General features: G+C 36.8%; 1 protein-coding gene across 1 annotated transcript in view; it reads left to right on the top strand.

Moving 5' to 3' along the window:
• The window catches only part of Malrd1 (MAM and LDL receptor class A domain containing 1), a 504,118-nt gene that overhangs the window by 113,009 nt on the left and 363,193 nt on the right, over positions 1-27,916 (top strand). Inside the window, exons 15-18 of the mRNA XM_013014599.1 lie at positions 5,027-5,179; positions 5,587-5,692; positions 6,447-6,814; positions 10,613-11,025. Coding sequence (XP_012870053.1) covers positions 5,027-5,179; positions 5,587-5,692; positions 6,447-6,814; positions 10,613-11,025 — 1,040 coding nt within the window. The remainder of the gene's footprint in view (positions 1-5,026; positions 5,180-5,586; positions 5,693-6,446; positions 6,815-10,612; positions 11,026-27,916) is intronic.

Below are 27,916 nucleotides of genomic sequence, written 5' to 3'. Positions count from 1 at the left end.
GAGGCCCTGGGTTCGATTCCTCAGCACCACATAAGCAAAATGAAAAAAAGCCGGAAGTGGTGCTGTGGCTCAAGTGGTAGAGTGCTAGCCTTGAGCTGAAGAGCTGAGGGACAGCACCCAGACCCAGAGTTCAGGCCCCATAACCAACAAAAAAGGAAAGAAAGAAAGGAAGAAAGAAAGAATGAAAGAAAGAAAGAAAGAAAGAAAGAAGGAAAGAAAGAAGGAAAGAAAGAAAGAAGGAAAGAAAGAAAGAAAGAAAGAGGAAGGGAGGGAAGGAGGGAGGGAGGAAGGAAAGAAAAAAACTTTCACACAAAATTTTATACATATAGACAACTATTACATATATATACATATGCATTATAAACCTATATGTATATATATACATGCATATATAGGTATATATGGTGTTTTAACAGATCTATTCATCGTATAATATTTAAATCAGAATAAACACCTTTATCATGTCATACAGTTACCAATTCTTTATGATCAAACATTCAAAAATCCTCTCCTCATGGCTACCTCTTCTATACTAAATCCAACCTCTGGCAACCACCATTTCTCTCTCAACTTCTGTATATTTTTGGATCCCGCATAAGAGTGAAAACATGCAACCTTTCTCTGTCTGACTTCATTTCTTGGTTATTGAGAGTAACACCACAATAAACATGGGGGTGCAGATGCTTTGTCTTGTACTAACAAAACCACTGCCTTGGCTATGGCTTGTCTAACAGAAATACCCAGTAGGTTTTGCTATCTCACTTCCATTCAAATATTTCGTATATTTACACTAGTACCACCTTGGCTAGCAAATAATCAGTTTCTCTTTCCAGGTAGGTGTGTGGGGTAGATATTACAATAGACCTTTAGTATCAGTGGATATGTGGTTCCAAGGAGAGCACTTTTGGGCAAAATTGAATGATCAATGTGAAGAGGGTTCAGTACTCTAATATGGATTCTTGATTTGTTTTTCTCAAACTCCACTAAAGACATGAGACCTTTTAACAAATCTCAAATTGTCCCCTTATCATTTTCGAGTTAAATACATCAAACTTGTTTTGAGTGATCACTGTTTGCTTTTGGGACAGGGGAATATTTTCACAAAATTAAGGTAGGGAAATACTCAGACCATTACAGGATTTGAACATAACTGATGATAATTCAAGACCAACTGAGACCTTTTCCTCATTTGAATGTCTGAAGGGGTCTTTGAAACTTTTGTTTTTGAAATTTTTTTTGATTGCCCTTGATCAAAGCCATGTGTTATAAATTTAAACATAAGATTGGCTTACTTTGGATGCTTGCAACAACGTTTATGTAACACAAATCTTCATGTTCTTAGATCTTGTACTGCACATTGGCTGATGTAGAATCAGAGCATTTTTTCCTAGGGTTTGAAATGATATCTATATACCTTGAAGCTCATGAAATCTATACCCACTCATATTTTGATTCTATATTAGAAGTAGAGATAGGCTTTACAATACAAATGCTTAAGCATTCTTCATATTTCATCCCTAACTTGTGGTATTTATTGTTGTTACCTTTAATTAAGGGTAGCATTTGATTGTTATTTCCTAAAAACTTTATTCAAGAAATTTTTATTGTAAATATAGAAAAATATTATTCATTGTACTTATTTCTAATTGTAAATATAGAAAAATATTATTCATTGTACTTATTTATAATTGTAAATATAGAAAAATATTATTCACTGTACTTATTTCTAATGTGTACTTATGCTGAAATACAGTTGCTAATTAGTAAAATAGATTCATTGTTGTGAAAGTAGTTTTTGACGTATTCATACATTCCCATTGACTTTTGATGAGATTTGGTTGAATTTTGCAGCAGGAAATTTATTAAAGAGAAAATATATTTTGAATTTATTTATTTTGAGAAACAATAAAATATTACATTCCTAGCACTGTAGCTGGGTGCCAGTGGCTCATGCCTGCAATCCTAGCTACTGAGAAGGCTGAGTTCTGAGGATTGTGGTTCAAAGTCAGCCCAGCCAGAAAAGTCTGTGAGACTCTTATCTCCAATGAACCACCAGAAAACCAGAAATGGCACTATGGTTCAAGTGGTAGAGTGCTCACCTTGAGCCAAAGAGCTGAGGTACAGTGCTCAAGCTGAGTTCAAGCCCTATGACCGACAAATAAACAAAACAAAACAAAACAAAAATCCCAAAGATTCTAGCACTGTATAAGTAATATTTTCCAAATTGAGAATGATTTATCATTAAATTAAAATATTCTTACTAATTTTTAGAGTTATCTCCTTTATTTTAAAAGAATTTCCTTTTTATTTATACATGATATCAATATACTTATGCATCTCATTTAATGATTTATACCTTTAACCCCGAAACTTATTACTCCCTTCCTCATTCCTTTTTCAAGGACATATCTTTACATTTTATTACTGTCTTCTTGGTGACTGTAGATAATAGCATGGGATCTTGGTGTAATAATCATCACTAGACATTGACCTCATTTTCCCTTGGTTAATGTAGTGACAGATCAACAAATACACTAAGAAAATTCAGATTGTGGGTTTTTGGTTCATTTTTTTCCAATTTAATGTCAATTAACAGCTATTGTCATTAGTTAAATAGCACATTTATTAATGAGTCAAAATATTTGAATTCCAACTGGGTTCTTCCTATGGTTCTTGGATTCTCAGTTTGGGTGCAGTTTCTTGGCCTTTATTGTGCTCTTGTTGGTTTTCTATGTGTAGGACATCTTTAAGTATCTTTTGTAGGGCTGGTTTGGTGGAGATCTATTGTTTCAGCTTTTCTTTACTATGGAAGGTTTTTATTTGACTTTCCTTCTGTTATATAGGAGAGCTTAGCTGGGTAGAGTATTCTTGGTTGATAGTTGTTTATATTTAGGGCGTGGCATACATCTTTTCAGGCTCTTCTAGCTTTAATTGTATCTGCCGAGAGAAATCTGAGGTTATTTGGTTTCCCTTTATAGGTGATTGACCTTTTCTCCTTGACAGTTTTAAGGATCCTTTCCTTGGACTGAATTGATCCTGTGCTGATTATAATGTGACCGTGGAATGTCCTGTTCTGATCTGGTCTATTTGGGGTTCTAAAAGCTTCTTGTATCTGAATAGGCCTATCTTTTTGCATGTTTGGGAAGTGGTCTGCTAGGATCCTGTTAAATAAATTTCCAAGACCATTAACTTCTGTCTCTAGGTGCTCCTCTACACCTATTATCCTCAGATTAGGCCTTCTTATGGTGTCTTTTAAATGTTGACTAGATCTATAGTATTTCCTGGATTTGTCTTGGATAGTTGTATGTTCTTTCTCTATAATATCTAGGCTCTCTTCAATCCCTGAGATTCTATCTTCTGCATGGTCTAATCTACTGTCAAGACTTTCTACTTTGTTTTTTATTTCCTTTCCTTCTAATTGGTCGGCTTTATTCACCATAGCTAAGATATGGAACCAACCCAGTTGCCCCTCAGTAGATGAATGGATCAAGAAAATGTGGTATATATATATATATATATATATATATATATATATATATATATATATGAATTCTATGCCTCCATCAGAAAGAATGACATTGCCCCACTTCTTAGGAAATGGAAAGACCTGGAAAAAAATTCTATTAAGTGAAGTCAGCCAGGCCCAAAGAAACATAGGTCCCATGGTTTCCCTTATTTTCAATAACTAGTACATGTGTAGGACAGCAGAAAAGGCCAAAAACCATGTACATATGACCATATAAGATGATGTTAAGCAAAATGAACCCCAAGATAGGGACACAAATACTTTTTTTCTTTCTTGTTATTGTTCCTAATGTATTTATAATGTAGCATGTGAATTTTGTTGCTTTGTATGTTCCTCCCCCATGGTATTGATGTTGGTGTCCTGCATCTTGTAGATACACTTCTTGGGGAGGGGAAGGGGAAAAACAAAATGCATAATAAGGATACAGGTTGACCCAATGTAACAATGAGATGTACAAAACACTGTGTTGAAAATGAACTTTACAACTTTGGCTGGGGCGGGGTAGAGGGGTAGTTGTGGAGGTGGAAGGGTAGGGATAGTAGGGGGAAAACAAAGGAGGAAGCAACAGTGTTCAATAGAAAACCTACTCATTACCTTGCTCATATAACTGTAACCCCTCTGTACAGCATTTTTACAATAAAAAACATTCAAAAATATTTGAATTCCAATCACACTCTATACTTCCTGTGTACCTTGGTTAAGTTAATAACTTCATTTACCCTTCCTTTTTTCCTTTGGAAAGCAGCAACAATACCAATACTTATCTCATAGTTATGATAAATGTAAACTATTTAGCATGGACTCTGTTGCATAAGGTATGCAGTAACTGTTAGCAGTAATTCTACATGATTATTATTTATAACTCTTATTTCCTTTTCTCTTTCTCTGATACATACAATGAAACATAAATATTAACCTTTATAAAATCAGTGATATAATGAATCTGATGTCTAAAAATATTAATATTTTTATAAGTAGCTGCTTTTTGTGACAACATAAAATACTCTGTAGAAACAATTAAGCCTTTTAGCATATATATGAAGAGAGAAAGTAATATGACTATTAGAATGAATTAGGCAAATCCTGGCAATTATACAAATATGACTAAATGATGTTGTGTCATGGAATATTTAGAAAAATAATTGATTTCATTAAGATGAAAATTACATCTTCTCAATTTCCAGAATGAAAAGTTTGACTCCATTTTTCAGATCAGGAAGGATTCCCCCCGCCCTTCCTTTCCTCAAATCTGTGCTTTGATGTAGTTAGAGAAGTTCAAGCAGGTCATTTCCACTTGAGCCAGACCTTTACAAAGTAGGGGAACAGTGCTCACTTTAGCAGCACATATACTAAAATTGGAATGATACAGAGAAGATTAGCATGGCCCCTGTGCAAGAATGACTTGTGAAGAGTTCCGTATTTTCTGAATTAGGGAAGGGAAGGGAAACAAAGCAGGGGAACACTGTAGAGCCATTCTAAGAGCCACATTTCATTCTTCAGTTTCCAGTTGTGATTTCGAAGCAAACAGCTGTGGTTGGTTCGAAGCAATTGGTGGTGACCATTTTGATTGGCTGTGGAGTTCCCCAAGTGATCTTCCTGCTGATTTTGAACAGCAGGCCCCACCACGCGATCATACCCACAACACAACTCAAGGTAAGAAGAAAGTAAGGTTCTCGCTTCACTTTGCTCTTATGTTAGGCCTGTGAGGAGAAAGGAAAACGTGTGTACTATGCGATCACAGCAGACGACAGGACAGTTGTATAGACCGGTCCTGGCTGTGCCTTCTGTGGGCCTCTATGAAATGGTTCCTTTGTGGGTTACACTGATGGGAAATAGATAAATTTTTGGTTGGATTTGTTATAATTATTGATCTAGATCTAGACAGTTGGTTCCGTTTTTGTTAAAATATTTGTGTAATAATCACAATTTTTATAATTATATATGATTTATTTTAGTTGGACATAAAATGTACTTGGTATAAGGTTATGAGACAGATACCTCATACCTCATTGCAGAATCTGGTAAGTTAAGTAACGTTTTGTTTCTTCATATGATAACAGGTCATTTCATGTTCATTCTAAAGAACAGCAGCAGCTTGTCTCAAGTTGCTAAGCTCCAGAGCCCAACTTTCAGCCAGACAGGTTCTGGATGCACACTTTCCTTCTGGTGAGTATTCAGCGCAAGAGGCAATTTTCTTAGTGGCCTAGTGATTGCAGATACACTACAGTTCTTGGGAGCTGTTCTATTTTACCTCTAGTTTAACTTAAAAAATATATATATATACATGTATGTATTATTGCACCAGAACCGGAGGCTGGTGGCTCATGCCTGTAATCCTAGCTACTCAGGAGGCTGAGATCTGAGGATCACAGTTCAAAGCCAGCCCAGGTAGGAAATTCCATGAGACTATCTCCAATTCACTGCCAGAAAACTGGAAGTGGTGCCGTGGCTCAAGTGGTAGAGCACTTAACTTGAGCTGAAGAGGTCAAGGACACTGCCCAAGCCCAGAGTTCAAGCCCCATGACTGACAAATAATAATAATGATAATTATTATCATTATCATCATCATTATTATTATTGCATTAAAACCTACATAATTGTTATTTAAGAGCTTGTTATTAGTAATTTATCCTTTTTAAGAAGAAAATTACTCTGCCCTTTCATTACAGGATTATAATTAATTTTAAACTCTACCTCTTTTATTTACATGAGCTCCTTCAAAAAAAAGCTTATTTAAACGTTGACAGATAAGCTCTAGCAAAACCAGCAGCCATGATGTCTCCAGGAAAGAAATACATCCATTATGTCTATCATAATAAATAAACTTTAGAAGACTAGACTGACTAGAAGAGTTCAAAGGTTATATAGTTTGGTCTATCTGATCAATAATTTTTCATTTCTCCTGTTTGCTCTCCTTCAGGTTTTATAACTATGGCCTGTCCGTTGGAGCCGCTGAACTACAGCTACACGTGGAGAACTCCAATGACTCCACAGCCATCTGGCGAGTGTTATATAATCAGGGTCACCAGTGGTCCCAGGCAGCCATTCAGCTAGGGCGCCTCACCCAGCCCTTCTACTTGTCACTAGAAAAAGTCAGCCTTGGCATTTACAATGGAGTCTCAGCTATTGATGATATCAGATTTGAAAACTGTACGCTTCCTTCTCCTTCTGAAAGCTGCGAGGGGCCAGACCACTTCTGGTGCCGACATTCCAAGGCTTGTGTAGAAAAGCTTCAGTTATGTGACTTGGTAGATGACTGTGGTGATGGATCTGACGAGGCTGACTGTGGTAAGGCAGTGTGCTTGCATGTGCGTGCGTGTGTGGGTGCACACTCTATTATGGGAATTTGTATTTGGCCTCTCAGGCCTTTGGGAGTGGTGGCCTTGATTCAGTCACTGTCTTTTTTTTTAGCCAATCAAGCCAGTAACACTCAATATAACTCCAAAGTTGATGAACATTGGGGATCATTGAAGTAGACAGAAAGAGTAGTATTTATTAACTAGATACGAAAGATCAAAATGATAAACACAGGTACACAGAGCGGATGTCTTCATGAGGCTCACAATTGAAGAGATAGTTACTTAAATATGTGGTAGGTAAATATAAAGGAGCATGTTCGGAGTTATGAAGAGGCATGCTGTGGCTTTATACAATTCATTCAATTGGGATATAAAGAAGTCAGAGCATGTACCGAAAGCAGTAATGTGTGTCAAACGCAGGAAAAAGTGCCAGTTGATGATGTGATTAAGGGGAAAGAGGATAGCGATGGAGATGGGAGGAGGACACATGATAAAAGAAATTTTCTTTATTTGGAAGTCTTATAAGAAGGATATTATAACAAAATTAACATATTTAGCACTGTTCCAATGGATGTGGTGTAATGAATGGATTAGAGGGGAGTGGACTCAGGAGACCCAACAAGGAATTATTGTGGAAGCCCATGGGAAAGAATGGCTGCCAGGGTATTGTTTTGACTTCGATGGAGATGAAGGACAAGGCTTGAGGGAAATATTCAGGAGGAACATTTGATTATGTTTTGGCTCCAGGGAGAGCAGAGAGTGAGATGCAAAAAATGAGCCCTGGTTTTCTGGTTTAAATTACTGAAGTGTGCACTATCTGATGATTATGTGTCTCTCATGGTTTAATGAACGTAGCTACAGTAGTGTGTAATGCACTTACATCTGAAAATGCTTTAGAAACTAATAGTATTTTTTTAATTACAAAAATATGTCAGTAAAAATAATGTTTGCATCCTTCCTTGAATTCAAATTTCTTGTCCAGAAATAGAATCATTCCTTACATTTCAAGCTATGCATTTATAGAATTGGAAAAGTAAGTATAAACCAAAATGGATTTGTAGAATGCTTGGTACCTTATAGGAAACATCACATTAAGGAATTTCTTTTCTTTTTCTTGGGGATGTGGGGGTGCCGGTCCTGGGGCTTGAACTCAGAGCCTGGAAGCTGTCCCTGAGCTTCTCGAGGCTTGAGCTTTATAACCTGAGATTCAGCTCCACTTCCTGCTCTTTTTGTTTATTTTTTAAGTGGAAATAAGAGTCTCACAACCTTTCCTGCCTAGGCTGGATTTGAACCATTATCCACAGATCTCAGCCTCCTTAGTAGCTAGGATTACAGGCACGAGACATGAAGCTTTCCATTTATGTGACTTTTGACTTATACAGTGACTTTTATAAGAAATCCAACTTGTTATGATGGGGTTTTTTTTGGCAAATTTAGGAAACCTTTTCATCTTGTTCAAGTTCTCTAAATCCTATTCAATAAGAGAAAATGTTGACCTACTGCTAAAAATAAACAGATTATCCTTTAAACTTCTCAGTATTGACTTAGTATACCAAGAGTATTAGAATACAGTTATAATGTTAAAAATATTTCTGTGTTGGTATACAAGTGGCATTATGATTATGGTGGCGATTTTTCCACAGCTTTCCCTGCTGTCATATTGCTTTATCTGATAGCATGCATTAGACATCCAGAAATATGTCTAGAGGTGTAGTTTTCCATTGAAGGGTACATTCCCTCTTGGAATGAAGATGGAGTGTGTAGTCAGTATGAAGACAGGTGATGTAAAAATCTGTTGGCTTTAGAGCCAGTTTTATGTCAAAAATTGAGCACACTGACATCCTCCTTCTGCTCCATAAACAACACTGACACCTGCAGAGCACGTGGTGAGTCCCCAGCTCACGTCACAGCTGGGCTTGATTAGTCACAAGTGAGGAAATATCAGATGAAAGCTCATTTCCTATTTGACATTTACTTACTTGGCTTCCTTCATTAGGTCTAAGCTCTTGTTCTCTGCTTTCAAACAGATGATTTGTTCTCGCCTGGCTGCACTGAGTCGCATATACTTTCCTTTATTGTTTTGGGGTGTTTGATCACCTTTGGCATCACGTGCTATCACTAAGACAGATAGTTGAAGGACAGCTGGCATGTGTTTTTTTAAAAAAAATTTAACTTATGTATATGCAGCTAAAATGTGACACTACTTGTGAATTCCCACATCTGTCCTCTCAGCTCAGTTCTCAAAACTACACTTTATCTAGTTTGTTTTAAAGCGAATTCTTATTGTCAACAGAATCCTCATGTTTTGAGAAATGAACATGGTTTCATATTACTCTGGAAATTAGCATGTGCAGTTGATAAGAGGATTGTTACCTCTTAGTAAGTCTGAATTACTCTGCTGACTGAAGGAAATTGGAACTTTAAAAGCCTTCACTCTCCCTTTATTCACCATCAGTGGTATGAATGTGTATGAGCACAGATACAAAATAGAAGCCCATATGATTTAACCATACAACTCCAGGATATATATGTATATGTATAGATATATAGATATATCCAAAGGAATCAAAATCAACATACAACAGAAATACCCACATACTCAAGTTTATTATTATATTATTCACAGAAGCCAGAGTATGGAACCAATCTAAGTGTCCATCAGTAGATGAATGGATAAAGAAAATGTAGCATATACACAAAAGACTATTATTTAACCAATCGATAATGAAATTGTGTCCTTTACAGGAAAATATGTGGAACTGGGGTAAACTGACCCAGATTTAGAAGGAATTGTATTGCATGTTTTCTGTTATATATGGAATATAACCCCCATAATGGCATGAAAGTAGAAGAGAAGTCTATTAGAGAAGAGGAAAGGAATTAGGGGGAGAAGGGAGAAAAGCAATTAGAAGGTAATGGGGAAGATAGGTTCAAAATATGTCATAGGCAGGTAAAAAGTCACAACAAAAGCCATTATAATGACTTTTGTATAATTCTCAGGTGCTAATTTAAAAAAATAAAATAAAATAAGACCCAGTTCAGAGGAGGTACAATGGGATCAGAAGAAAAGGCATGCTTTGTGGCCCCAAAGAATTTTTAGGTCCCCATTTGCCTGGAGAGTAGGAGTAGGAGGAGCTGTGAGGCAGCTGGCAAGATTGAGTCTCACTTAGAAAAGGGCCTTGTATGCCATGCTAAGCATACTGAGCCTGTGTACTTTGTTAGGTTAGTGATTGGAGTTATTCCATGTTTAGAAAGACAATCTCATTACATTATTTTATTAATAAAAATTAGTTGTACATGAGAATTTCACTGTGATATTTACATACGTGAATATAAAATAACGAGCAAATTAACCCCTTCTCTCCTTCATTTTAGTTTCTTAGTGGGTTTCATTATGCTGTCTTTACACACACACACACACACACACACACACACACACACACACACACATACACACTGTACTTTTATACTATTTACCTCCCATCAACTTCTACATTTCCTCCTCGTCATATCTATTCACTCTCCCCCACACTCCACAGTCCTACTTTTACAATCACATCATATTTTTTAGGTCCAGATATTTCTGTGCTTTGCGTTTCTCACATGACACAAAAATCTCCAGTTCCATTCATTTTTTTCTTCATAACGGGCATTTTAAAATAAACTAGTTTACCTTAGTGTGAAGAAAGAGCAACTAGTATATTAATCATAATTAGTGTAATCATAATATTAATCATATTTATTTTGTCCTTAACTACATTTTGCTATTATTTAATGCCAATTTTAGCACCCGAACTGCAGTGTAATTTTGAACATGGAATTTGTAACTGGGAACAAAGTACAGAAGATGACTTTGATTGGACCAGGAACCAGGGTTCAACTTCCACACTGAACACAGGGCCAATGAAGGATAATACTTTGGGCACTTCTAAAGGACACTACCTCTACATAGAATCTTCTGAGCCACAGGCTTTTCAGAACCATGCTTCCCTCCTCAGCCCAATCCTTAATGCCACCTCTCCAAGCGGCTGCACCTTCCGCCTCTACTACCACATGTTTGGAAAGCACATTTACAGGCTGGCTATCTACCAGCGAATCTGGAGCAACTCAAAGGGACAGTTGCTGTGGCAGATATTTGGGGATCAAGGCAACAGATGGATAAGGAAACAGCTCAACGTTTCCAGCGGACAGCCTTTTCAGGTATGGATAATGCTCTCAAAATGTGTATATGAAATGCTTCAGAAAGTCGAAAAGGTGTGAAAGATCATTATATTCTTGAATGAAAAGTGAATTGGATCAATGTTATCATGAAACACATTTGTCACTTAATTAAGAGGGTGCCAGAGCTCTTTTAATTTGTCTTACTCTTGACCAGCCCCAACAATGCCTGATTAGAATCTGTAGACAGGCACATATCTCTGTAAAGATGGACACATTCCTCCAATTTTAAGTGCTTTTTCTACTGAAATAAAAATTGAAGGGGAGGGATGAGTTTGGCTCAGTCTCTCGAGCCTCTAAGGAAAAAAAGCAGACTCATAAATCTGTGATTTTGAATACATTTGACATTTTAACTTTTCATAGGTAAACACCTGGAATTCAGGCAGAGAGCATGCTTTATTAAAAGATCATTCAGATCCCGCTTCCCTGGGGAAGGAGCTCAAGTTTAAATCCAGGTCTCCTTACTTCTGATGGAATCTTTTTTTATTATTCTAAATTTGACCTGTCTTATCCTGAAAGTCAGACTCTCAATAACAAGTTCAAATGCTTATGATTGTGTATGTGTATCTGTGCACACATGTGGGCACATGTGCATATGTGTGTGTGTGGGGGGGGTGGTCCTAGGACTTGAGCTCAGAAAGGTGCTATCCCTGAGCTTTCATTTCCAACTCAAAGCTGGCATTCTATCATTTGAGCCACAGCTCTACTTCTGGCTTTTTAATGTTAACAGGAGATAAGCATTTAACAGACTTCCCTGCCCCAGCTGGCTTTGAACCGTTATCCTCAGATCTCAGCCTCCTGAGTAGCCACCAGCCCCTGTCTGCTTTGTTTGTTTCTGTTTATTTTTTTAACCCTAAATTTCACTTGTGTCCTTCTAAAAGGCATACTTTCAATAGCAAGTTCAAATGCAAATGTGGCTTTTTACAAAAGTCTTTAATAATACATAAATTTTCTGCGCTCAGTGGCTTATATCTATAATCCTAGTTACTTGGGAGGTTGAGTTCAGGAGATTCTCAGTTCAAACATAGCTCTGGCAAAATGTTGATGAGACTCTGATCTTGTCAAATAAAAAGTTTTCATGGCACTCTAGTTATTCTGGCATTGATATGAGAGTGTGTATGTGTGTGTGTGTGTGTGTGTGTGTGTGTGTGTGTGTGTGTGTGCATGTGCGTGCTCATACTTGTAACCTACCTGATTTTCAGCAATCTCCTAGTACAAGATTTCCATCAGTTTTAGAAACAAAACTCAGAAAAACTGTCATTATCCAAATAGCTAGTATTATGCAAAATTGAGACTGGGTCTAGAACTCACAGTTCCTATGGAATTGTTATTCATTCCCTTGCTGATGCATGATGCATCCTATAACACTTAGGGGGCATGAATATTTGTTCCATCTCTCCTATCATTAACTTGGTCTATATATAATGTACTGAAAGAAACCTACCCACAGCTAACTTTTTTGTCTATTTATGTGTGTTAAACTTCTTGCAGGTACCCATTTTCAAAGAACTGTGTTTGCATGTATAAATATGATTAACTATTTTTTAAACATGAACTGAGTTCCTAGCTGCCTTTTGAAAGTAATTAATAATATATATTTACACTGTGAATAGAAAATACACTGGGAATGGTGATTTGTCCAGAAAGACATAAACTGGAAGCACAACAGTCTGCCACATGTAGCATGATATCTTTCTGTTCAACTACAACTGTAAGGAGGCATAATAAAATCATAAAACTGAAGGATTTTTTTGTTTTATGATTATTTAATCATGGCTCATCCATTGTTTTTTTTTTCTGTTTCGTTTTTAGAAGTACTGAGGTTTGAACTCAAGGTTTCATGCTTGCTAAGTAGTGTTCTGCTGTTGAGCTATAACTCTAACCTCTATTTCTGAGATAGATAGAATCTCACTTTCTGCCCAAGTATAAGACTGGACTACAGTCCACCTATTCTAGGATTCCTATCATTGCTGGAATGACAGGTGGGCATTACTGTTTAGCTAACTGGTGTTCAGCAGGAATTTAATGGACTGCATTGCCTGGGTTGGCCTGGCATCCTAGTCCTCCATTCTTAACCTCTTACATAGTTAGACTTATAGATGTGAGCTACCATCTCTGGGCCACTTCAAATTCTTAATATCTTTATCAAGTCAGTCATAATTTGGACAAAATTAGTATTTAGTGGACAACTTTATGATATTTACTCAGTAATTCATTTCCTAGAGGAAAGCAATCCTACTAGAAGCAGCTTCACAGCCAGATAAAACCAAGGAACTCTTTACTCATGAGTGTAATCATAAAAACTGTGTTTTGAGCCCACCCAACGTTACACATAGGGTGAGAATTTGACTCTATTTTAGGGTTCTGTTGGTCTTTTATCTTAAAAGAAACCCAATCTTACAGTGATGACATTGAAGATTCTATATCCTATATGGATGAATTCTTCAAGGTAGTAAAAATAGAGTCTGATTTAAAAGGGTACTTCCTCCGTTGTATAGTGGGTATTCACAGTTTCTCTTCTACTAGGAAGGAGTAGCAATAACACCAACTGTTTAATGAACTGTAATATTACAAGAGAAATACCTAGCATTATGCCCTATGGAAAATAGATGCTTATTAAATGTTTGCTTAAGAGAATTTCAAAGAATTTTGAAGAGCAATCATTTGAAATGAAATAACTAAAGTAGAATTAGATTGTAGATGACATCTTCAGAAGTTTTGAAAGAAAATAATTAAAATAATCAGTCAATGCTCTTATTAGTAACATGGACAGTAAAAACTCAACAGATCATTACGTATAACTTTCAGCCTTTCACTAATTTTTTAATCATGAGATGTATTGCTGTATAATTGATTATATATATATATATATTAAACCACACATATTAGTAACTTTCAGACCATAACAGTGATTTATTTCACCTCCAAATGGTTTCTCCTGCATATATACCCTCCTGGCCCTGCACTCTTAATATTCAGTAACTACTGATACACTTTCTGTTTCTATACCTTAACTTGTGAAGTTTAATTATTTAACATTTAAAATAGTTCAAGAAAATTTTCTTTTTTTGCTCTGTTGTGAGGCCTGAACTCAGGACTTTGGTGCTATCCCTGAGCTTTTTCACTCAAGGCTAGTGCTCTACCACTTACAGTTTTCTGGTCTCAAGGATTTTCCTGCCTGGACTGGTTTGAACCACTATCCTCAGATCTCTGTCTCCTGAGCAGCTAGGATTACAGGCATGAGCCACTGTCTTCTGGCTGTTCAAGAAATCCTTCATCAAGAATTTGATCCATGTGTGCTCTTGTCCTACCAGTTTTGAGAATCTTGCTTTGGGACATTTTCTGCCCTTCCTCTTGATATAAAGAGAGCATTGCCCTACTCAGAAGGAAAAATATGTTTTCTTTTTGCTTCTCTTTTTTACTTGAGTTTCTTGGCCTGAATTCACTATCAATAGCAGTTATTGATAAGTGTTAGGAAAGCCAAATGTATTCCAATGTATCAATTGCTTAAGTCATGGAAATAGGACTGGCAAACTTCAGTACAGTTTTGTCGTCCCCTGCCCTGCCCTCACTCCCAAGAGGGACCATGAGCTTTCAAAGAGAGTCTCCAATGTATCTCTCAAATCTATAGCTGACTGATTCAATGAGAAAGACTTCTTAGTGTTCTGGAAGCATGCCTCAATTATAGAAAACAAGATTTTTCTCAGGTGGATTTTTGAAGTTAGGGAGATGATGATCTTGAAAACTGTTGTTTATATTCATGATTTGATTTTTGTACACATGGAGCACATGTCCTTAAATCCTAAATGGGGCATCATTTGTCAGTACTCCCGGAGGAAAATGTTTCTTAACAATATTGTTAAGTACAACATACTTTCCTTGAAATTTTACACATAAATGCTGAAAGCATGAATCTTCTTCATGTAACATTTTTCATCCAAGTGTGTATAGTTTGATAGCATTTGTGATGACATTTTTCAGATGGAGTATGCTGGCTTGAATCATATGTAAGCAGCATTCATACTTTTGTTGCTTACTGAACTGTACCCTAATGTTTTCTTGCCATCTTAAAATTATCATAAGGTCTTTTGAGCTGAATTCAAATATAGTCATGGTTTATTATGTCACCTGTTCTGATGTAGAATCATAAACAGAGAAGAAGAGAGGAATCAAGTGATGTGATATAGTTTTAGCTAAGTATGGTAGAACACACCTGTAATCCCAGCTGTCAGGATGCTGAGACAAGAGAATGGAAAGTTTGCAACCAGCCTAGGCTATGTCATAAGAACCTATATCACACAAATAAACAAGTAAAATTTACCCCCAAGTATAAAATGAACTAGAAGACAAGACCATTACTTGAAATCATTCCTGCAAGCTTCTAAAATTTATTATAATAGCTATACTGCGAAATAGCACCTAAAATTTTGACTATGCAAGAAAAAAATGTATTTTCTGCTAGTCCTGCAGCTTGAACTTAGTGTGTGGGCACCACTCCTGAGTGTTTTTGCTTAAGGCTAGCACTCCCCTTGAGCTGTCCTCCACTTCAGGCTTTTTGCTGACTAACTGGAGATAAGAGTGTCATGGATTTTTCTGCTCAGGCTGATATATCCTCAGATCTCTGCCTCCAAAGAAGCTAGGATGACAGGCATCAGCACCCAGCTAAAAAGGGGGGTATTTTAAGGTTCATTTTAACTGGAAATATAAAAGAACATTTTGAAAATAATGTATAATTGTTTTAGTATCCATCTACTTACACTATAAAAGAAAGAGAAAAGAAAAAAATATTTGGGTTATTGGGAATGAATATTTTAATTGCTCATTGCTCGGCCAAAACAAAAATGCTAGGTATGAATGTGAACCCATGAGTTCTAACATGACTTTTAACCCTTCTCAGGCTGCAGCCGATTTTAAAACTTGGTATGACTGTGTAGCTTCTTTTCTCCAGAGGTGGCACATTACCAATCTGTTGGGCCTTTTGCATGGATGGATTACTGACAGATCTCTTTAGCTTTCTCTCTCACCACATTTCGGAGAAAGAAGTGAGAAATAGAGATGTTGATTTGTCAGGTCAGGTTTGGGTTGGCAGGTTTTACCAAGAGAGACTGAAGATAAGGGACCCTGAATAGTTGTAAGATCCTAACTGCAGGATGTGTTTTTGCCATTTGAGAATCTGCATATATTTTCCAGACATGTTAACATCTGTCTTTCCAGCCTCTGCTTTACATAGTCATTAAATATATTTGTATATTGGTATGACATGAAGAGAATAGCATCAGTTCATCAAATTTGGATTGTTTTGCTAAAAAACTCCAATTTCAACCCTCTAGACAGATAAACAAAAAAATCAGTTTATTCCTCTCAGAGTTACTGTTCCCTTTCATGGAAAATGATGAACTGTGTCTTGTGTTTTTCTTTGCTGATCCACACTTGTTTTTAATTGTGTGAAACTATCTAGATTTGCCTTTTCTCTGTTTATTTTAAATCTTATAACATATTGAACAAAACACTTGTTTGTTTATATTGATGATACCTGATTTTGGCTTTTATCTTCAGTGTAAAAAAATCAATGGATCATATAGCATTTAGTAGGAAAAAGGTATGGGGCTTCTTTGTGACTCTGTCAGATGATTGCTTTATTGTGATTTATGCCCTCAAACTTTTTCTCGTTCAGCAGAAAATATTGTGAGAACAAAGTGATCCATACCAATTTATGTTCGAGGGCAGTATTCTTCCAGAACTGTTTATGGAACATAACTCACTATAGATTAGGAACATGATGTATTATTCATCCATAAAGCAGACCATTGGTGATTGAGGACCATATTATTTTTAACATTTTCTTTAGCAAAACATTCACTAATAAGGTAAAAGAAAATCATCAGTAATTATTATTCTAGTCCTTCCCAAAATTTCAGGAGTTGAAAGAAACTTAGTGACAAAATTGTCCTCACATCAAATCTTCCACTTAGAACAGCTTTAAGTATTATTTTCCTAAAACTATTTTCAAAACAGCATTGTCAAGTCTTGCCAAACTGAAATCTGATAAGCTTTCCAAAAGTAGTTTCTTAGAACTGAATTCAAGCTATTGTGCTCTAAGTATTTTATTCAAGCACACATTCCAGCTTGCTTTTTCAAATACCTTTTTTATTGTAAAAACACTGTACAGAGGGGTTACAGTTACAACAGGAAGGTAATGAGTACATTTCCTATCAAACATTGTTGCCTCCTTCTTTGTTTTTCCCCTACCATCCCTTCACTCCCACCTCTATAACTACCCAATGTCATTATATGGATTGGAAGCATGGTCTTTCGTTGTGACCATCATGACTTTTAAAAATTGAACTTCAGAATTATTAAGCCTACTTTGTACTTTCCTAGCAGTTGTATTTTATATTTTTTCCAAAGCCTTCTGCAAACAGGAGGAAAAAAGCCATAACATAAAGGAATGTTAGTTTGACGTGTTTGAAGTTGAAGATGTTTATTGATCCTTAAACTAGTCTCCAGAAGGGTTGGGAATAGAAAAGTAAGATGAAGGAAAGCGAAAATATACATTAAAAACCTCAACTTCACACTTGTGATCTATTGGGAAATATAGTGCGGTACCTAAAACCTCTGCTTATTCTGAATATCTTGCAATAGAATTATTTTTCTCTCAGTATCTATGAACTTCTGTGGACATTCCCTTTGCTTATTGGTATGGTTTAAATGTCTTCTTCATATTCATGTTGGAGCTTAATTGCTTACCTAATGTTAAGAAGTGATTAGTCATATAGGCTCTAATCTAATGAAGGTATTAATATTCTGATCAAGGGAGAAGGAGTGGGTTTATTTAAAACTTGTTCTTTACACACACACACACACACACACACACACACACACACACACACACACACATTTCTCTTCTGACTCCTGCCTTCTCGCTATGGGAAAGGGTAAAAATTAAATCTCTATTCTTATAAGCTGATTATCTTATTGAATACTGTTATATCACAGAAATAGACTACGATACATGTGGCTCAATGAACTTTTCATATCATTTGAGATATTTTTGAAGATAAGTTAGGTTATTTAAAATGAGAAGTACACTGGAATATCAGGAATAAGCAATTTCTATATTTCTATGTCTCCAGATTCACAGTTCTTTCACATACAGTTATACATACACATGCTATTATTATCATTAGTGCATATTAGTTGTATGACTAGTTTCATACTAAAGAAACTACTTCCAGGTGTATCCTTCCTACAGTTGCTTTATAGTCTGTACAGAACCAACCTTGACCCACAGTGTTCCTGGATGCACCTCATCTAAATGATAGTATGGCCTTAAAGAAACGACAACCTCGAGAATAGACTCTGTATGAAGATAGAACTTCCTTTTCCTTTATCAATATAACGCTTGCTTGTTTTCACCCCTACCAACTGTTGCATCATCTATGTTATAATCAGTTCCCTGGCTTTTCCTTCTTTGATTTGATGCCATTAACATTCAGTCTGGTCCCTTTCTTGACTCTGTCCTCTCTCCTCTGCCATACCCATACAGAGCAACAAGTCTTGGAGTTGCCCCTGGCTACGTGACTACCAATGATGACATGGGAATGGGCTATATGTGGGTATCATTCTTTCTAAGTAAACTGTATTCATCTCAGGGTTACCATTTGTACTATCATTTTCATATTATGAATAGTAAGCTTACATTGCTACTATTATTTATGTAATTTTATGACTTGAAAAACTTAATACTACTAAGTACTACTTTATCATTTCATTTGACATTTAAGTAAAGCTTAACTTAAAGTCATTTTGCAATCCCAGCTAGAATGAAGAGCACCCAAGTGAGCATGCAGGAAATATTCAGTGGTATGATGATGATAATGCCCAGATAAATATATCTGTGCTCTTATCCTTACTCTGCTTTTACCACGTCCTTTTACCACAAATTCTTCAGGAAGTCGGTTCCTCTCCCAACACTATAGTTAATAGCTTCTTATCTTGGAAATGTTGCCAGTTTGTGGATGTTTCATAATTTCCTTCACAGATTCCAGTGCTGAGGATAAGAAGGGTAATTCCATCTGAATTAGATTTTTCAATTAAAAAATGAACTATTTTCTAAAATCTTGAAAACATTTAACCTTCAAAAATTACTTGGAAACAAATGTTCTTCCTATTGATTTCCAAAATAGTGACTTTCTGTATGTCTGGTACGTGTTGAGATGAAAAATTGACTTATATTTAGCACACAAAGCATAACATGGTATAATGGAAAATGGTAATGAAAAATGAGGATAACCCTAAGGTTAATTTCCTTCACTGGATTAAAGTGAATTCATTTATATAACCATGACCCATGGAATTTATGCTACAATTTTAATTTGCTTTTTTTCTGTATTGGGGCTTGAACTCAGGCCTTGTGCTTTCTGTCCACTTTGTTCCTCATGGCTTGTGCTCTACCACTGGAGCCGCACCTCCATTTCCAGCTTTGAGGTGGTTAAATGGAGGTAAAGGTCTCATAGACTCGTCTGTTCAATCTGACCTTGAACTCAGTTCTCAGATCTGTTTCCTGAGTAGCTAGGATTATTGGTGTGAGCCATTAGTACCTGGCAAATTTGTTTCTTTATTGAGCAGATTGCCTTTGTAATAAGTTTTCCTTTTAGCTTAAGTTATTCTTTTATTTGTGTTAGTTTTGAGGCAAGGTTTTGATGTGTAGCCCAGGCTAATCTCAAACCCATCATCTACTTGCGTTTGACTCACAAATGCTGGGACACTACATTTGGTTCACGTGGCTAATTTAAGGTACTTTTAATTTGGGTCTTTCTTGTTTGCTGTCATCACTGTTGTTTTTGTCTTACTTTGTTTTGGCACACTAATAGGTTATTAAGGTTTCATGCTTGTAAGTGAGGTAGGTATTCTTTGCACTGAGCCACACCTCTGGTGCTGTCTCTCTCTCTCTCTCTCTCTCTCTCTCTCTCTCTCTCTGTGTCTCTCTTTCTGTCAGTTGTAGGGCCTGGACTTTGGGCCTGGGCCCTGTCTCTCAGCAATTCAGCTCAAGGCGAGCACTCTACCATTTGAGTCACAGTGCCACTTCCAGCTTTTTCTGCTTATGTGGTACTGAGGAATTGAACCCAGGGCCTTGTGCATGTGAGGCAAGCATTCTACCACTGAGCCATCTTCCCAGCCCAATTCTCTGGTTATTTTTGAGATTGGGTTGAAGTTTCTGTCCAGACACATGCAAGATCTAATTATTTTGGAGTTCCTGTAAAAGGCAGAATAAGAGTCTTTACATCCTGCCCTTGGCTGAGAAGGGGGTCTCTCACACTTTGCTGATCATGAACCTCTCAATCTCAGCCTGCCCAATAGTTTGGATTACAGGCATGGACCACTGACTCTTGTTTTCCTTTTTGATGGGTATTACCTATGCTGGTATAATAAGTTAGATAGTCTTCATATGAAGTTATTTCCCAAAAGAATCATGTGGAGGGGATTTGGTCCCTGATAGAAGCAGAAGTGTTCTAGAGGTGGAGCTTTAAGTCCTTCACAAGAGCTTTGATTTTCTGAATGGACGAATTGACTGATGGACTCATAATGTGATGGCATCACTGGGAGGTGACGGAAATGTTAGGAAGTAGAACCTGATTGGAAGAAATATGTCACTGGTAAATGCCTCAGAGGGATATCTCCTGTCTCCTGTGCCTCTCCCCTACCTCTCTGATTAATCCCTGCAGTGGGGTGAGCGTCTCTGCCCTACCACATGCTTAGCCTTGTCTCATGTCCGTGGGACTGGAACCAGCTGACCATGAAACCTCTGAAACCATGAGCCAAATAAATCTTTCCTCCTTTAAGGTATTTATGCCAGTTGTTTCATCACAGAAATACCAATGAGTTTGACATTTGTTGTTGTACAAATGTAATGTGCACCTGTACATTACCTTACAACTTGTATTTCTAAATATTCCAAGAAGCCACATAATACGGTTAAAATCACATCAAGGCAGGAGTTAGAGTACATAAAGTTCTAAAGTTTACATGAACTTTAATTATTTTGAACTCTAAAGAGCATTTAAGATTCCAGTCTATATATTTCTTAGATAATTAAGATTTTACTGATACATATCAACAGCTCTTCACTTTAAAGATAGCCATTAACTGTTTGGTTTTTATCTCTTTTTTGGGGGGAAAACAACTGAGTTTCCATAAGTAAACAATTTACCTGACAGAATGAAGCATAGCATGAACTTCTGGGCATGTATTCTCTTTGTATTTTAACTTAATTCAAGGTGAACCAATATTTAAAAAAAATATATGCTACATGCTATGTTATGCCCATTGATATGGACATGTTTCTTTGCTCATTAATGATGGGTTCTGTGTTCAAGGTACTATGCTAGTTGGGAATGGTAGAATCACAGATAGGCCATCATCTTTGTGTACATGAAGTAGATGTGTTAGGAGAGACATGGATACCAAACAATAATAACAATAAAAAAGATGAGACATCAGACTCAGAGAGGTGGTGATGATGAAGGAGTTGAGTGATGTAAACCTCACAGTGTGGACAGTGATGCCCCATTGAGATGGGGCCAGGAATTAAAGAGGAAGGCCATGCAAATGTATACAAATGAGGAGCAGCCTGTTATGTGGAGAATCACTAATTTCAGAAGGTATGGACTATAATGTATAAGGCATGCGGAAATTAAATCAGAAACCATGTCAAGGAATATCTTAGATGTCCTGGTCAAGAATAGCAAATTATTCTGCAGGAGATAAGGAGACTTTAAATGTTTTCATCAGGCAAGCAAGCTGATCAGAGCCTTTTAGAGAAACTACTGTGTTAGCTCTAAGAAGGACAGGGTTGAAGGAAGACTACTATTAACAATACAGATGGTTAGTCTACATTAGAGATAACCAGGGCCACATCACTGAGAACATAGGCTAGAACAGATGGAATAAAAGTGATCAAGAACAACCGTTTCACCGATGCTTGCATGTATGGAGTGAATGGGAAGGAATCAAGGATAATTCAAAACTCCAGTGAGAACACCACCAGGAATCATGAGATGGAAGAAGGCACAAGGACATTTCAGGCTTGTTTTTAGATATATTAAAAATCTGAATGTCTGTGAGACATCAAAGAATAAAAGAAGACAGCTAGTCTAAAGGTTAAAGGAAAAGTGTGGAGTGGAGAAGATTTAAATCATTAAAGATGGGGGGTAGTTTGAAATTACAGAGTGAGTTCTTGCAGGGAGAATGTTTTACAGATGAAGAGAACTAACAGAAGCATCCAGCACTTGAAGGCTCCTATCTGTGCGGCTATATAAATTTAAATGCCCAGTTCCAGTCTCAAGAGAGTTGGACCTTCCTTTGAGCACTCTGGGGACACTTGTTCTCTATCTCTTAGCCCCATGTATTATTTTAATAGCCTCAGCAGTGGCAAGTGGGTGTGCATGGGTTTCAACCTCGAGCTTTGATGAATTGGTGCAGGTGTGATATAAGCACCTGCCTAGACTGGCCCACAGCCCATGTCTCCTCTCACTCTAGCTGGGGAAGCATTCGCACATGGACCACTGATGGTCAATAGGGATGAAGCCCTTTTTTCCTTTCAGACTGACAATTCAATTCTTTCTTTTCTTTTCTTTCTTTATTTTTTTGGGGGGGGTCTGGTTGTGGGGCCTGAACTCTGGGCCTGGGCACCATCCCTCAGCTCTTCAGCTCAAGGCTAGCGCTCTACCACTTGAGCCACAGCGCCACTTCTGGCTTTTCCCTTTTTGCTTATGTGATGCTGAGGAATCGAACCCAGGGCCTCAGGCATGCAAGGCAAGTGCTCTACCACTGAGCCACCTTCCCAGCCCCAACAATTCAATTCTTAAATGACTTCATTTGATGCTTCCAATAAAGTCGGAACCTGGCAGCATAGCAATGATCAGCTTGAGAAGCCATCTTTATGATCTACCTAGCTTTACTGTGTTTCATGTTCTTTCTCCCTTAGTTAAATTCTTGAACAAAATACCTGCTTTGATTATTCTGCTTTGCATTAGGGAAAATAGTTTTAAATTTCTATTTGTAGCTTCATAATTTATGAAATCATCAAAAGTGCATAAAAGAAGATTAATATGTAGGAAATTTGTCTTTAATGATTACTCTGTAATTTTTCAAATATTTTTAAATCTTCCTGCACATATGTTTTTCCTTTTTATAGGATTCAGCTATGAGTATGCCTAAGATAATATTTATTACATAAAGCAGATTTTGTATTTCAAAAGCTTAGCTATGAGTCTATGAAAAATGGAGGATTTATAATATTCCTGACACATTTTTCAGTATTGGAATGGAGTCATGCACCAAGCTCTTAAATTTGCTTCAGTGATTAGAAAATCTTTAAGGAAGGAAATATGCTTTTTAAAAAGGCAACTTTAAACCAGTTTGGTCTCATTATTCAATATTGAGTGGTCTGTTAAGCATTTTTACATTTTTAAACAATCTATTTTAAAAAATCAAAGGTTGTAAAAAGACTTTTTAATTGTGTTATGGGTTCTGATCATGAAAGCCTTTTAATTTATACTAGACGTCTATACATTTGTCCTTTCAAGACCTGGGAGGCAAGTATTTTGAGCTCTATGGGCCATAGGGCCTCTGCCACAACTCCTCAGCATTGTCATTAAAAAGTAGCCCAGGGAACTGTAAAAAAAAAAAGACAAAACTCAATATGACTGTTTTCCAATTTACACAAGAGAGAGTAGCTTTATTTCATAAGGCATCCAATTAATTTTTTTTAAATTACAGCTGTTTTCTGATTTCTGCCCTTTATGAGCAGCCACTGTGGATTCCATATGGCCATTATGTGCTCTCAGCATCATGAAAGAAGTGGGATTTTTTTTTTCTCCATTGTTCTTGAGCTTTGAAAGGGTACGTGATCCTCAGGCATGACTGTTGTCATTTCTGTGCACATAACCTCTTAAGAGTTACCCATTTAATAATTCATGCATAACTTTCAAGAATGCAGGTAAACTATCAACACTGCCGCAGTTTTCCTTCCTACCTTAGAGAGAAAAATGTTCCGTTAACTGAAACTTGTGTTAGGAATTATGTCATTTCTTCTTAATCCTTTCTATGTGATAACAAGCTGGGATCTGCTGTTTTGGAAAGTAGGAGAATGTTGATGGTTCTCTGATGAAGTGAAAAACAAATGTTTTCAAAAGTGTTCCTTGGATAAGTTGAGACACAAGTCACCCACACAAGGATGAAGAAAATGCAAAGGAGTCTGAAAGCGGAGATTTAAGAAAGGAAGGTTCTGGCATTGGGATGACTTAATGCAGCATCATGGTCACCTCGCATTTCTACCGTGGTCCCTCATGCTTTTCTCTCTCCTCCTCTCCATGGGATATCCAATCCTTTTCTCTTGATCACAAGGTTGACTGCTGCTTCTGTTGGGAATAAAAATAAATAAGAGGACTGAGTTTTTAGTTCCAAATGCAAGAGTTACAAGGCCAACTCCCTCATACCAAAAGCCCAAAGTGGAGCTGGGGCTCAAAGGTACAGTGTTAGTCCCGAGAAAACATAAAAGCTCAGGGACAGGATCCAGACAGGCACAAAAATAAACAAAACATTAAACCCCTTCAGCTAGGCATTCCCAGGAACAAAAATGCCCCCATAAAGAAATTGATGTAAATAACTTTAGAGATACCTGGGATGAATTTTAAAAAATGATATCAATGAACCTCCTGAAGGAGTCTCAATAGCCAGCCTCGTGAATCCCTGTGTGCCGTGATCTCTACCGCAGTGCTCATTAAAAAATCCCAGGATTTAAACAAAATCTTGAGATTTTATGGTCTGAATTATGGTCATGGTTTTAAAAACACAGATCTTAGCGTTTACTATTACATAAATGTCCTCACCAAGTCGAACTTTGGGTGCCAGTCTTGTAACCTGATTATGTACAGTTTTAAGTTCAAGGCAAAGGTACTCTTATGAACCTGAGAGACTACAGTGCTCCAGCAATAGCTAGTGAATGATACCTCTCTGTTGGATTGGGGTGGGTGAAGAATAAGCTTAGTTTGAAGGTGTCTGGCTTTACACCAAATTAGGTTTTCTATGATATTTCCTGTACGAATATTTATGGGAAATATTTATTGTAAATAAAATTTCTGGTAAAATAAAATAAAAGGAAACTACTTTTAAATCTAAGATCTTATTAGTTATATGAAATGGAATGCTATATCCTTAAAATCTTCCAAAGGAAATATTTTAGAAGTCTATATGTAGCATGACTTTCCATTTTCCTATCCAAACTAACGTCTACTTTTCCATCCATGCTTTAGACCCACTGGGTGGCATTCATAGCTGCACTTGTGATTCACTATGTTAGTTTCTTCACTGACTTCCTTATCTCTCCTTGTATGCTTAGATAATTTTATGTAAAATTAATTTAAGAATTTAGAGAGAGGAAGTGAAGTCTTGCTCTAACTATGATTCAAAATGAGAATAACTCTATCACTTTAAAACACTTAACACTTTTTAATAATTGCAGCTTTTATTCTTTTGTAGACCCAACACACATAATAGCATGCAACTCAACAAAAAATCTGTTTAACACATTACTTACACTCTACATTGACTTTGAGGTATAGTTACTGCTGAGATACTTTGCCAGTTTAAACACAGACTAATCACTTTTTATTCTGGCTTTGTTGACTCATCTGAAAATTTTCTATCCTTGGGCATACGTTAAAAGCAAATATACTTGATTTTCCATCAGAGCAGATTGTGCATCTGCAGATGCAACCAAATGCTGGTAGAAAATACTTGTAAAATATTGTGACTTTACTTAACACATGTAGACTTTTTTCAACAATAGAGTATAATGACTATTGTCAAAGCATTTACATTCTATTAGGAAATATAAGTAATCTAGAAATAATCTGTAGTACACAGCAGAATATGTCGGTAAAATGATGCTACTCTGCACAAGAGTATATATCTCAGTATCTGAGGATTTTAGTATGCTGAGCTTGTGGGACCATGGAGTGAAAAGCACAAACACAGCTGTTGGTATCACGTGGACAGCTGTATGCATATTGTGCAGGGGTATGGTGAATTGGAAGGACCAGGAGAGGGGCAGTGAAGATGTAGTCACTATTTGGTGACTTGTGGTTTCTGTCCATGAGCTGTGACACTGCATGAACATAAATTTTTTAATCGAGGGATAAAAAGCAGGTAGGAACACATGGTATCTCAAGTGGATTCCATATTGTAATAGCTCTGATTTTGTTTAGACATTGAAATGTCATTACTGGAATCTTAGATGACTTAAGAACCAACATAGTACCTATCATGGAGAACTAGAACAAGCTGAAACAATTCTTATGAAAAAAAAAACCAATGTGATCCCACCCAAATTGAAAATAATTTACACTCAAGGTTTTAGTTAGTCTACAGGAAATGACGAGGTATGATTAAGGATCCTCCAGTCTAGGAAAAAACGTGAAGTGCTTCTGGAACACTCAAATCCATAAATAATGTATATTCTCTAGGTATATAATAATGTAATCTATAAATAATATATATTCTCTCTCTATCATGGCTAGATAGATGGAAAAGTGGTTTAAGAGCCATCAAAGTATTATTTTATATGTCAGCTCTCAGGCAGAATAATTTACATTTCTAAGCCATTTATCAGTGTGTATATATGTGTATATGTTTGTGCATGTATGATACATGGCATATTTGTCAAGTATAAGAATGCATTTCTGTACATATGTACAGAACCTGGAATTAGTTTCTCTTGACCTAATTTACATATATGCCTAGAAAACCTCAGATTCCCAGTGTCTGACCTATATGCATCATATCGGGAACTCTAAAGGAGAGCTCTAAGAATCTGTGTGTGTGTGTGTGTGTGTGTGTGTAAGAGCACTCTTATCACAGCTCCACTTCCAGCTTTTTGGTGGTTAATTGGAGATAAGAGTCTCAGGGACTTTCTTTCCCTGACTGGCTTCAAACCTTGGTCCTCAGATCTCAGCCTCTTGAACAGCAGGAATGACAGACATGAGAGGATCTCTGTTTTTAACAAAAGTCCTTGGCAATTCTGATGGTAAGATGTTTGGGAAAATATCCAATTAAATGATATCTAAATTTGGTAATAGAGTTGTTGAAAGTCTAAATCTATTTCTAAAATATCTGAAAATGAATTGGATTTTATGACAACTTATTCTATCTTATCTGTTAAATAGCATCAAGAAGCTCATATTCTCCCTTTAAATTGCATAAAAGGGTATCACCTAAATTCAGTGAATGGAAGATAGGCAAATTATAATGAATTAAGATGTTTAATATTCTTAGCAAAAGCTTTTGTTAATGGTGAAGATATTATCTGTTTGTGTCACAGTATCTTATTCCTTTTCCTTCTTATGCAGCTGTCTGTGTTAGCTTGCAGATACTTCTTCTTTGTCTTCTTACCAACATACTTTTTTGTGTGTATGCTGGTCCTGAGGCTAGCACTCTACCACTTGACTCACAGTCCCAATTTCAGGTTTTTGGTGTTTAACTGGTGGTAAAAGTAAAACAGACTTTGCTGCCTGAGCTGGCTTCGAACTGCAGTCCTAAGATTTCAGTCTCCTGATTAGCTAGGATTACAGGTGTGAGCTACTGGCACCTGCTCAAGCATACTTTTGACCTTGATTTTGTTCAAGCAGACTTGCCTGCTGATAACCATAATTTGATGAGCATTTAGTAAAAGTATTCAGATACATTTACTGAAAGGATCAATGAAAGGATCCATCACATCCATGCCAGGGGACCATGCAGAGGCAGGCGGGCAGGCACAAGAGAAAGATTAATACAAGGTTTATTAGAGGAGCCATATTTCTCCTGGAGAGAC

The sequence above is a fragment of the Dipodomys ordii genome, unplaced genomic scaffold (assembly GCF_000151885.1).
Source record: "Dipodomys ordii isolate 6190 unplaced genomic scaffold, Dord_2.0 Scaffold24, whole genome shotgun sequence".
Classification (NCBI taxonomy): Eukaryota; Metazoa; Chordata; class Mammalia; order Rodentia; family Heteromyidae; genus Dipodomys; species Dipodomys ordii.
The sequence above is the reverse complement of the archived record's forward strand: the minus strand, read 5'-3'. Positions and strand labels throughout refer to the sequence as shown.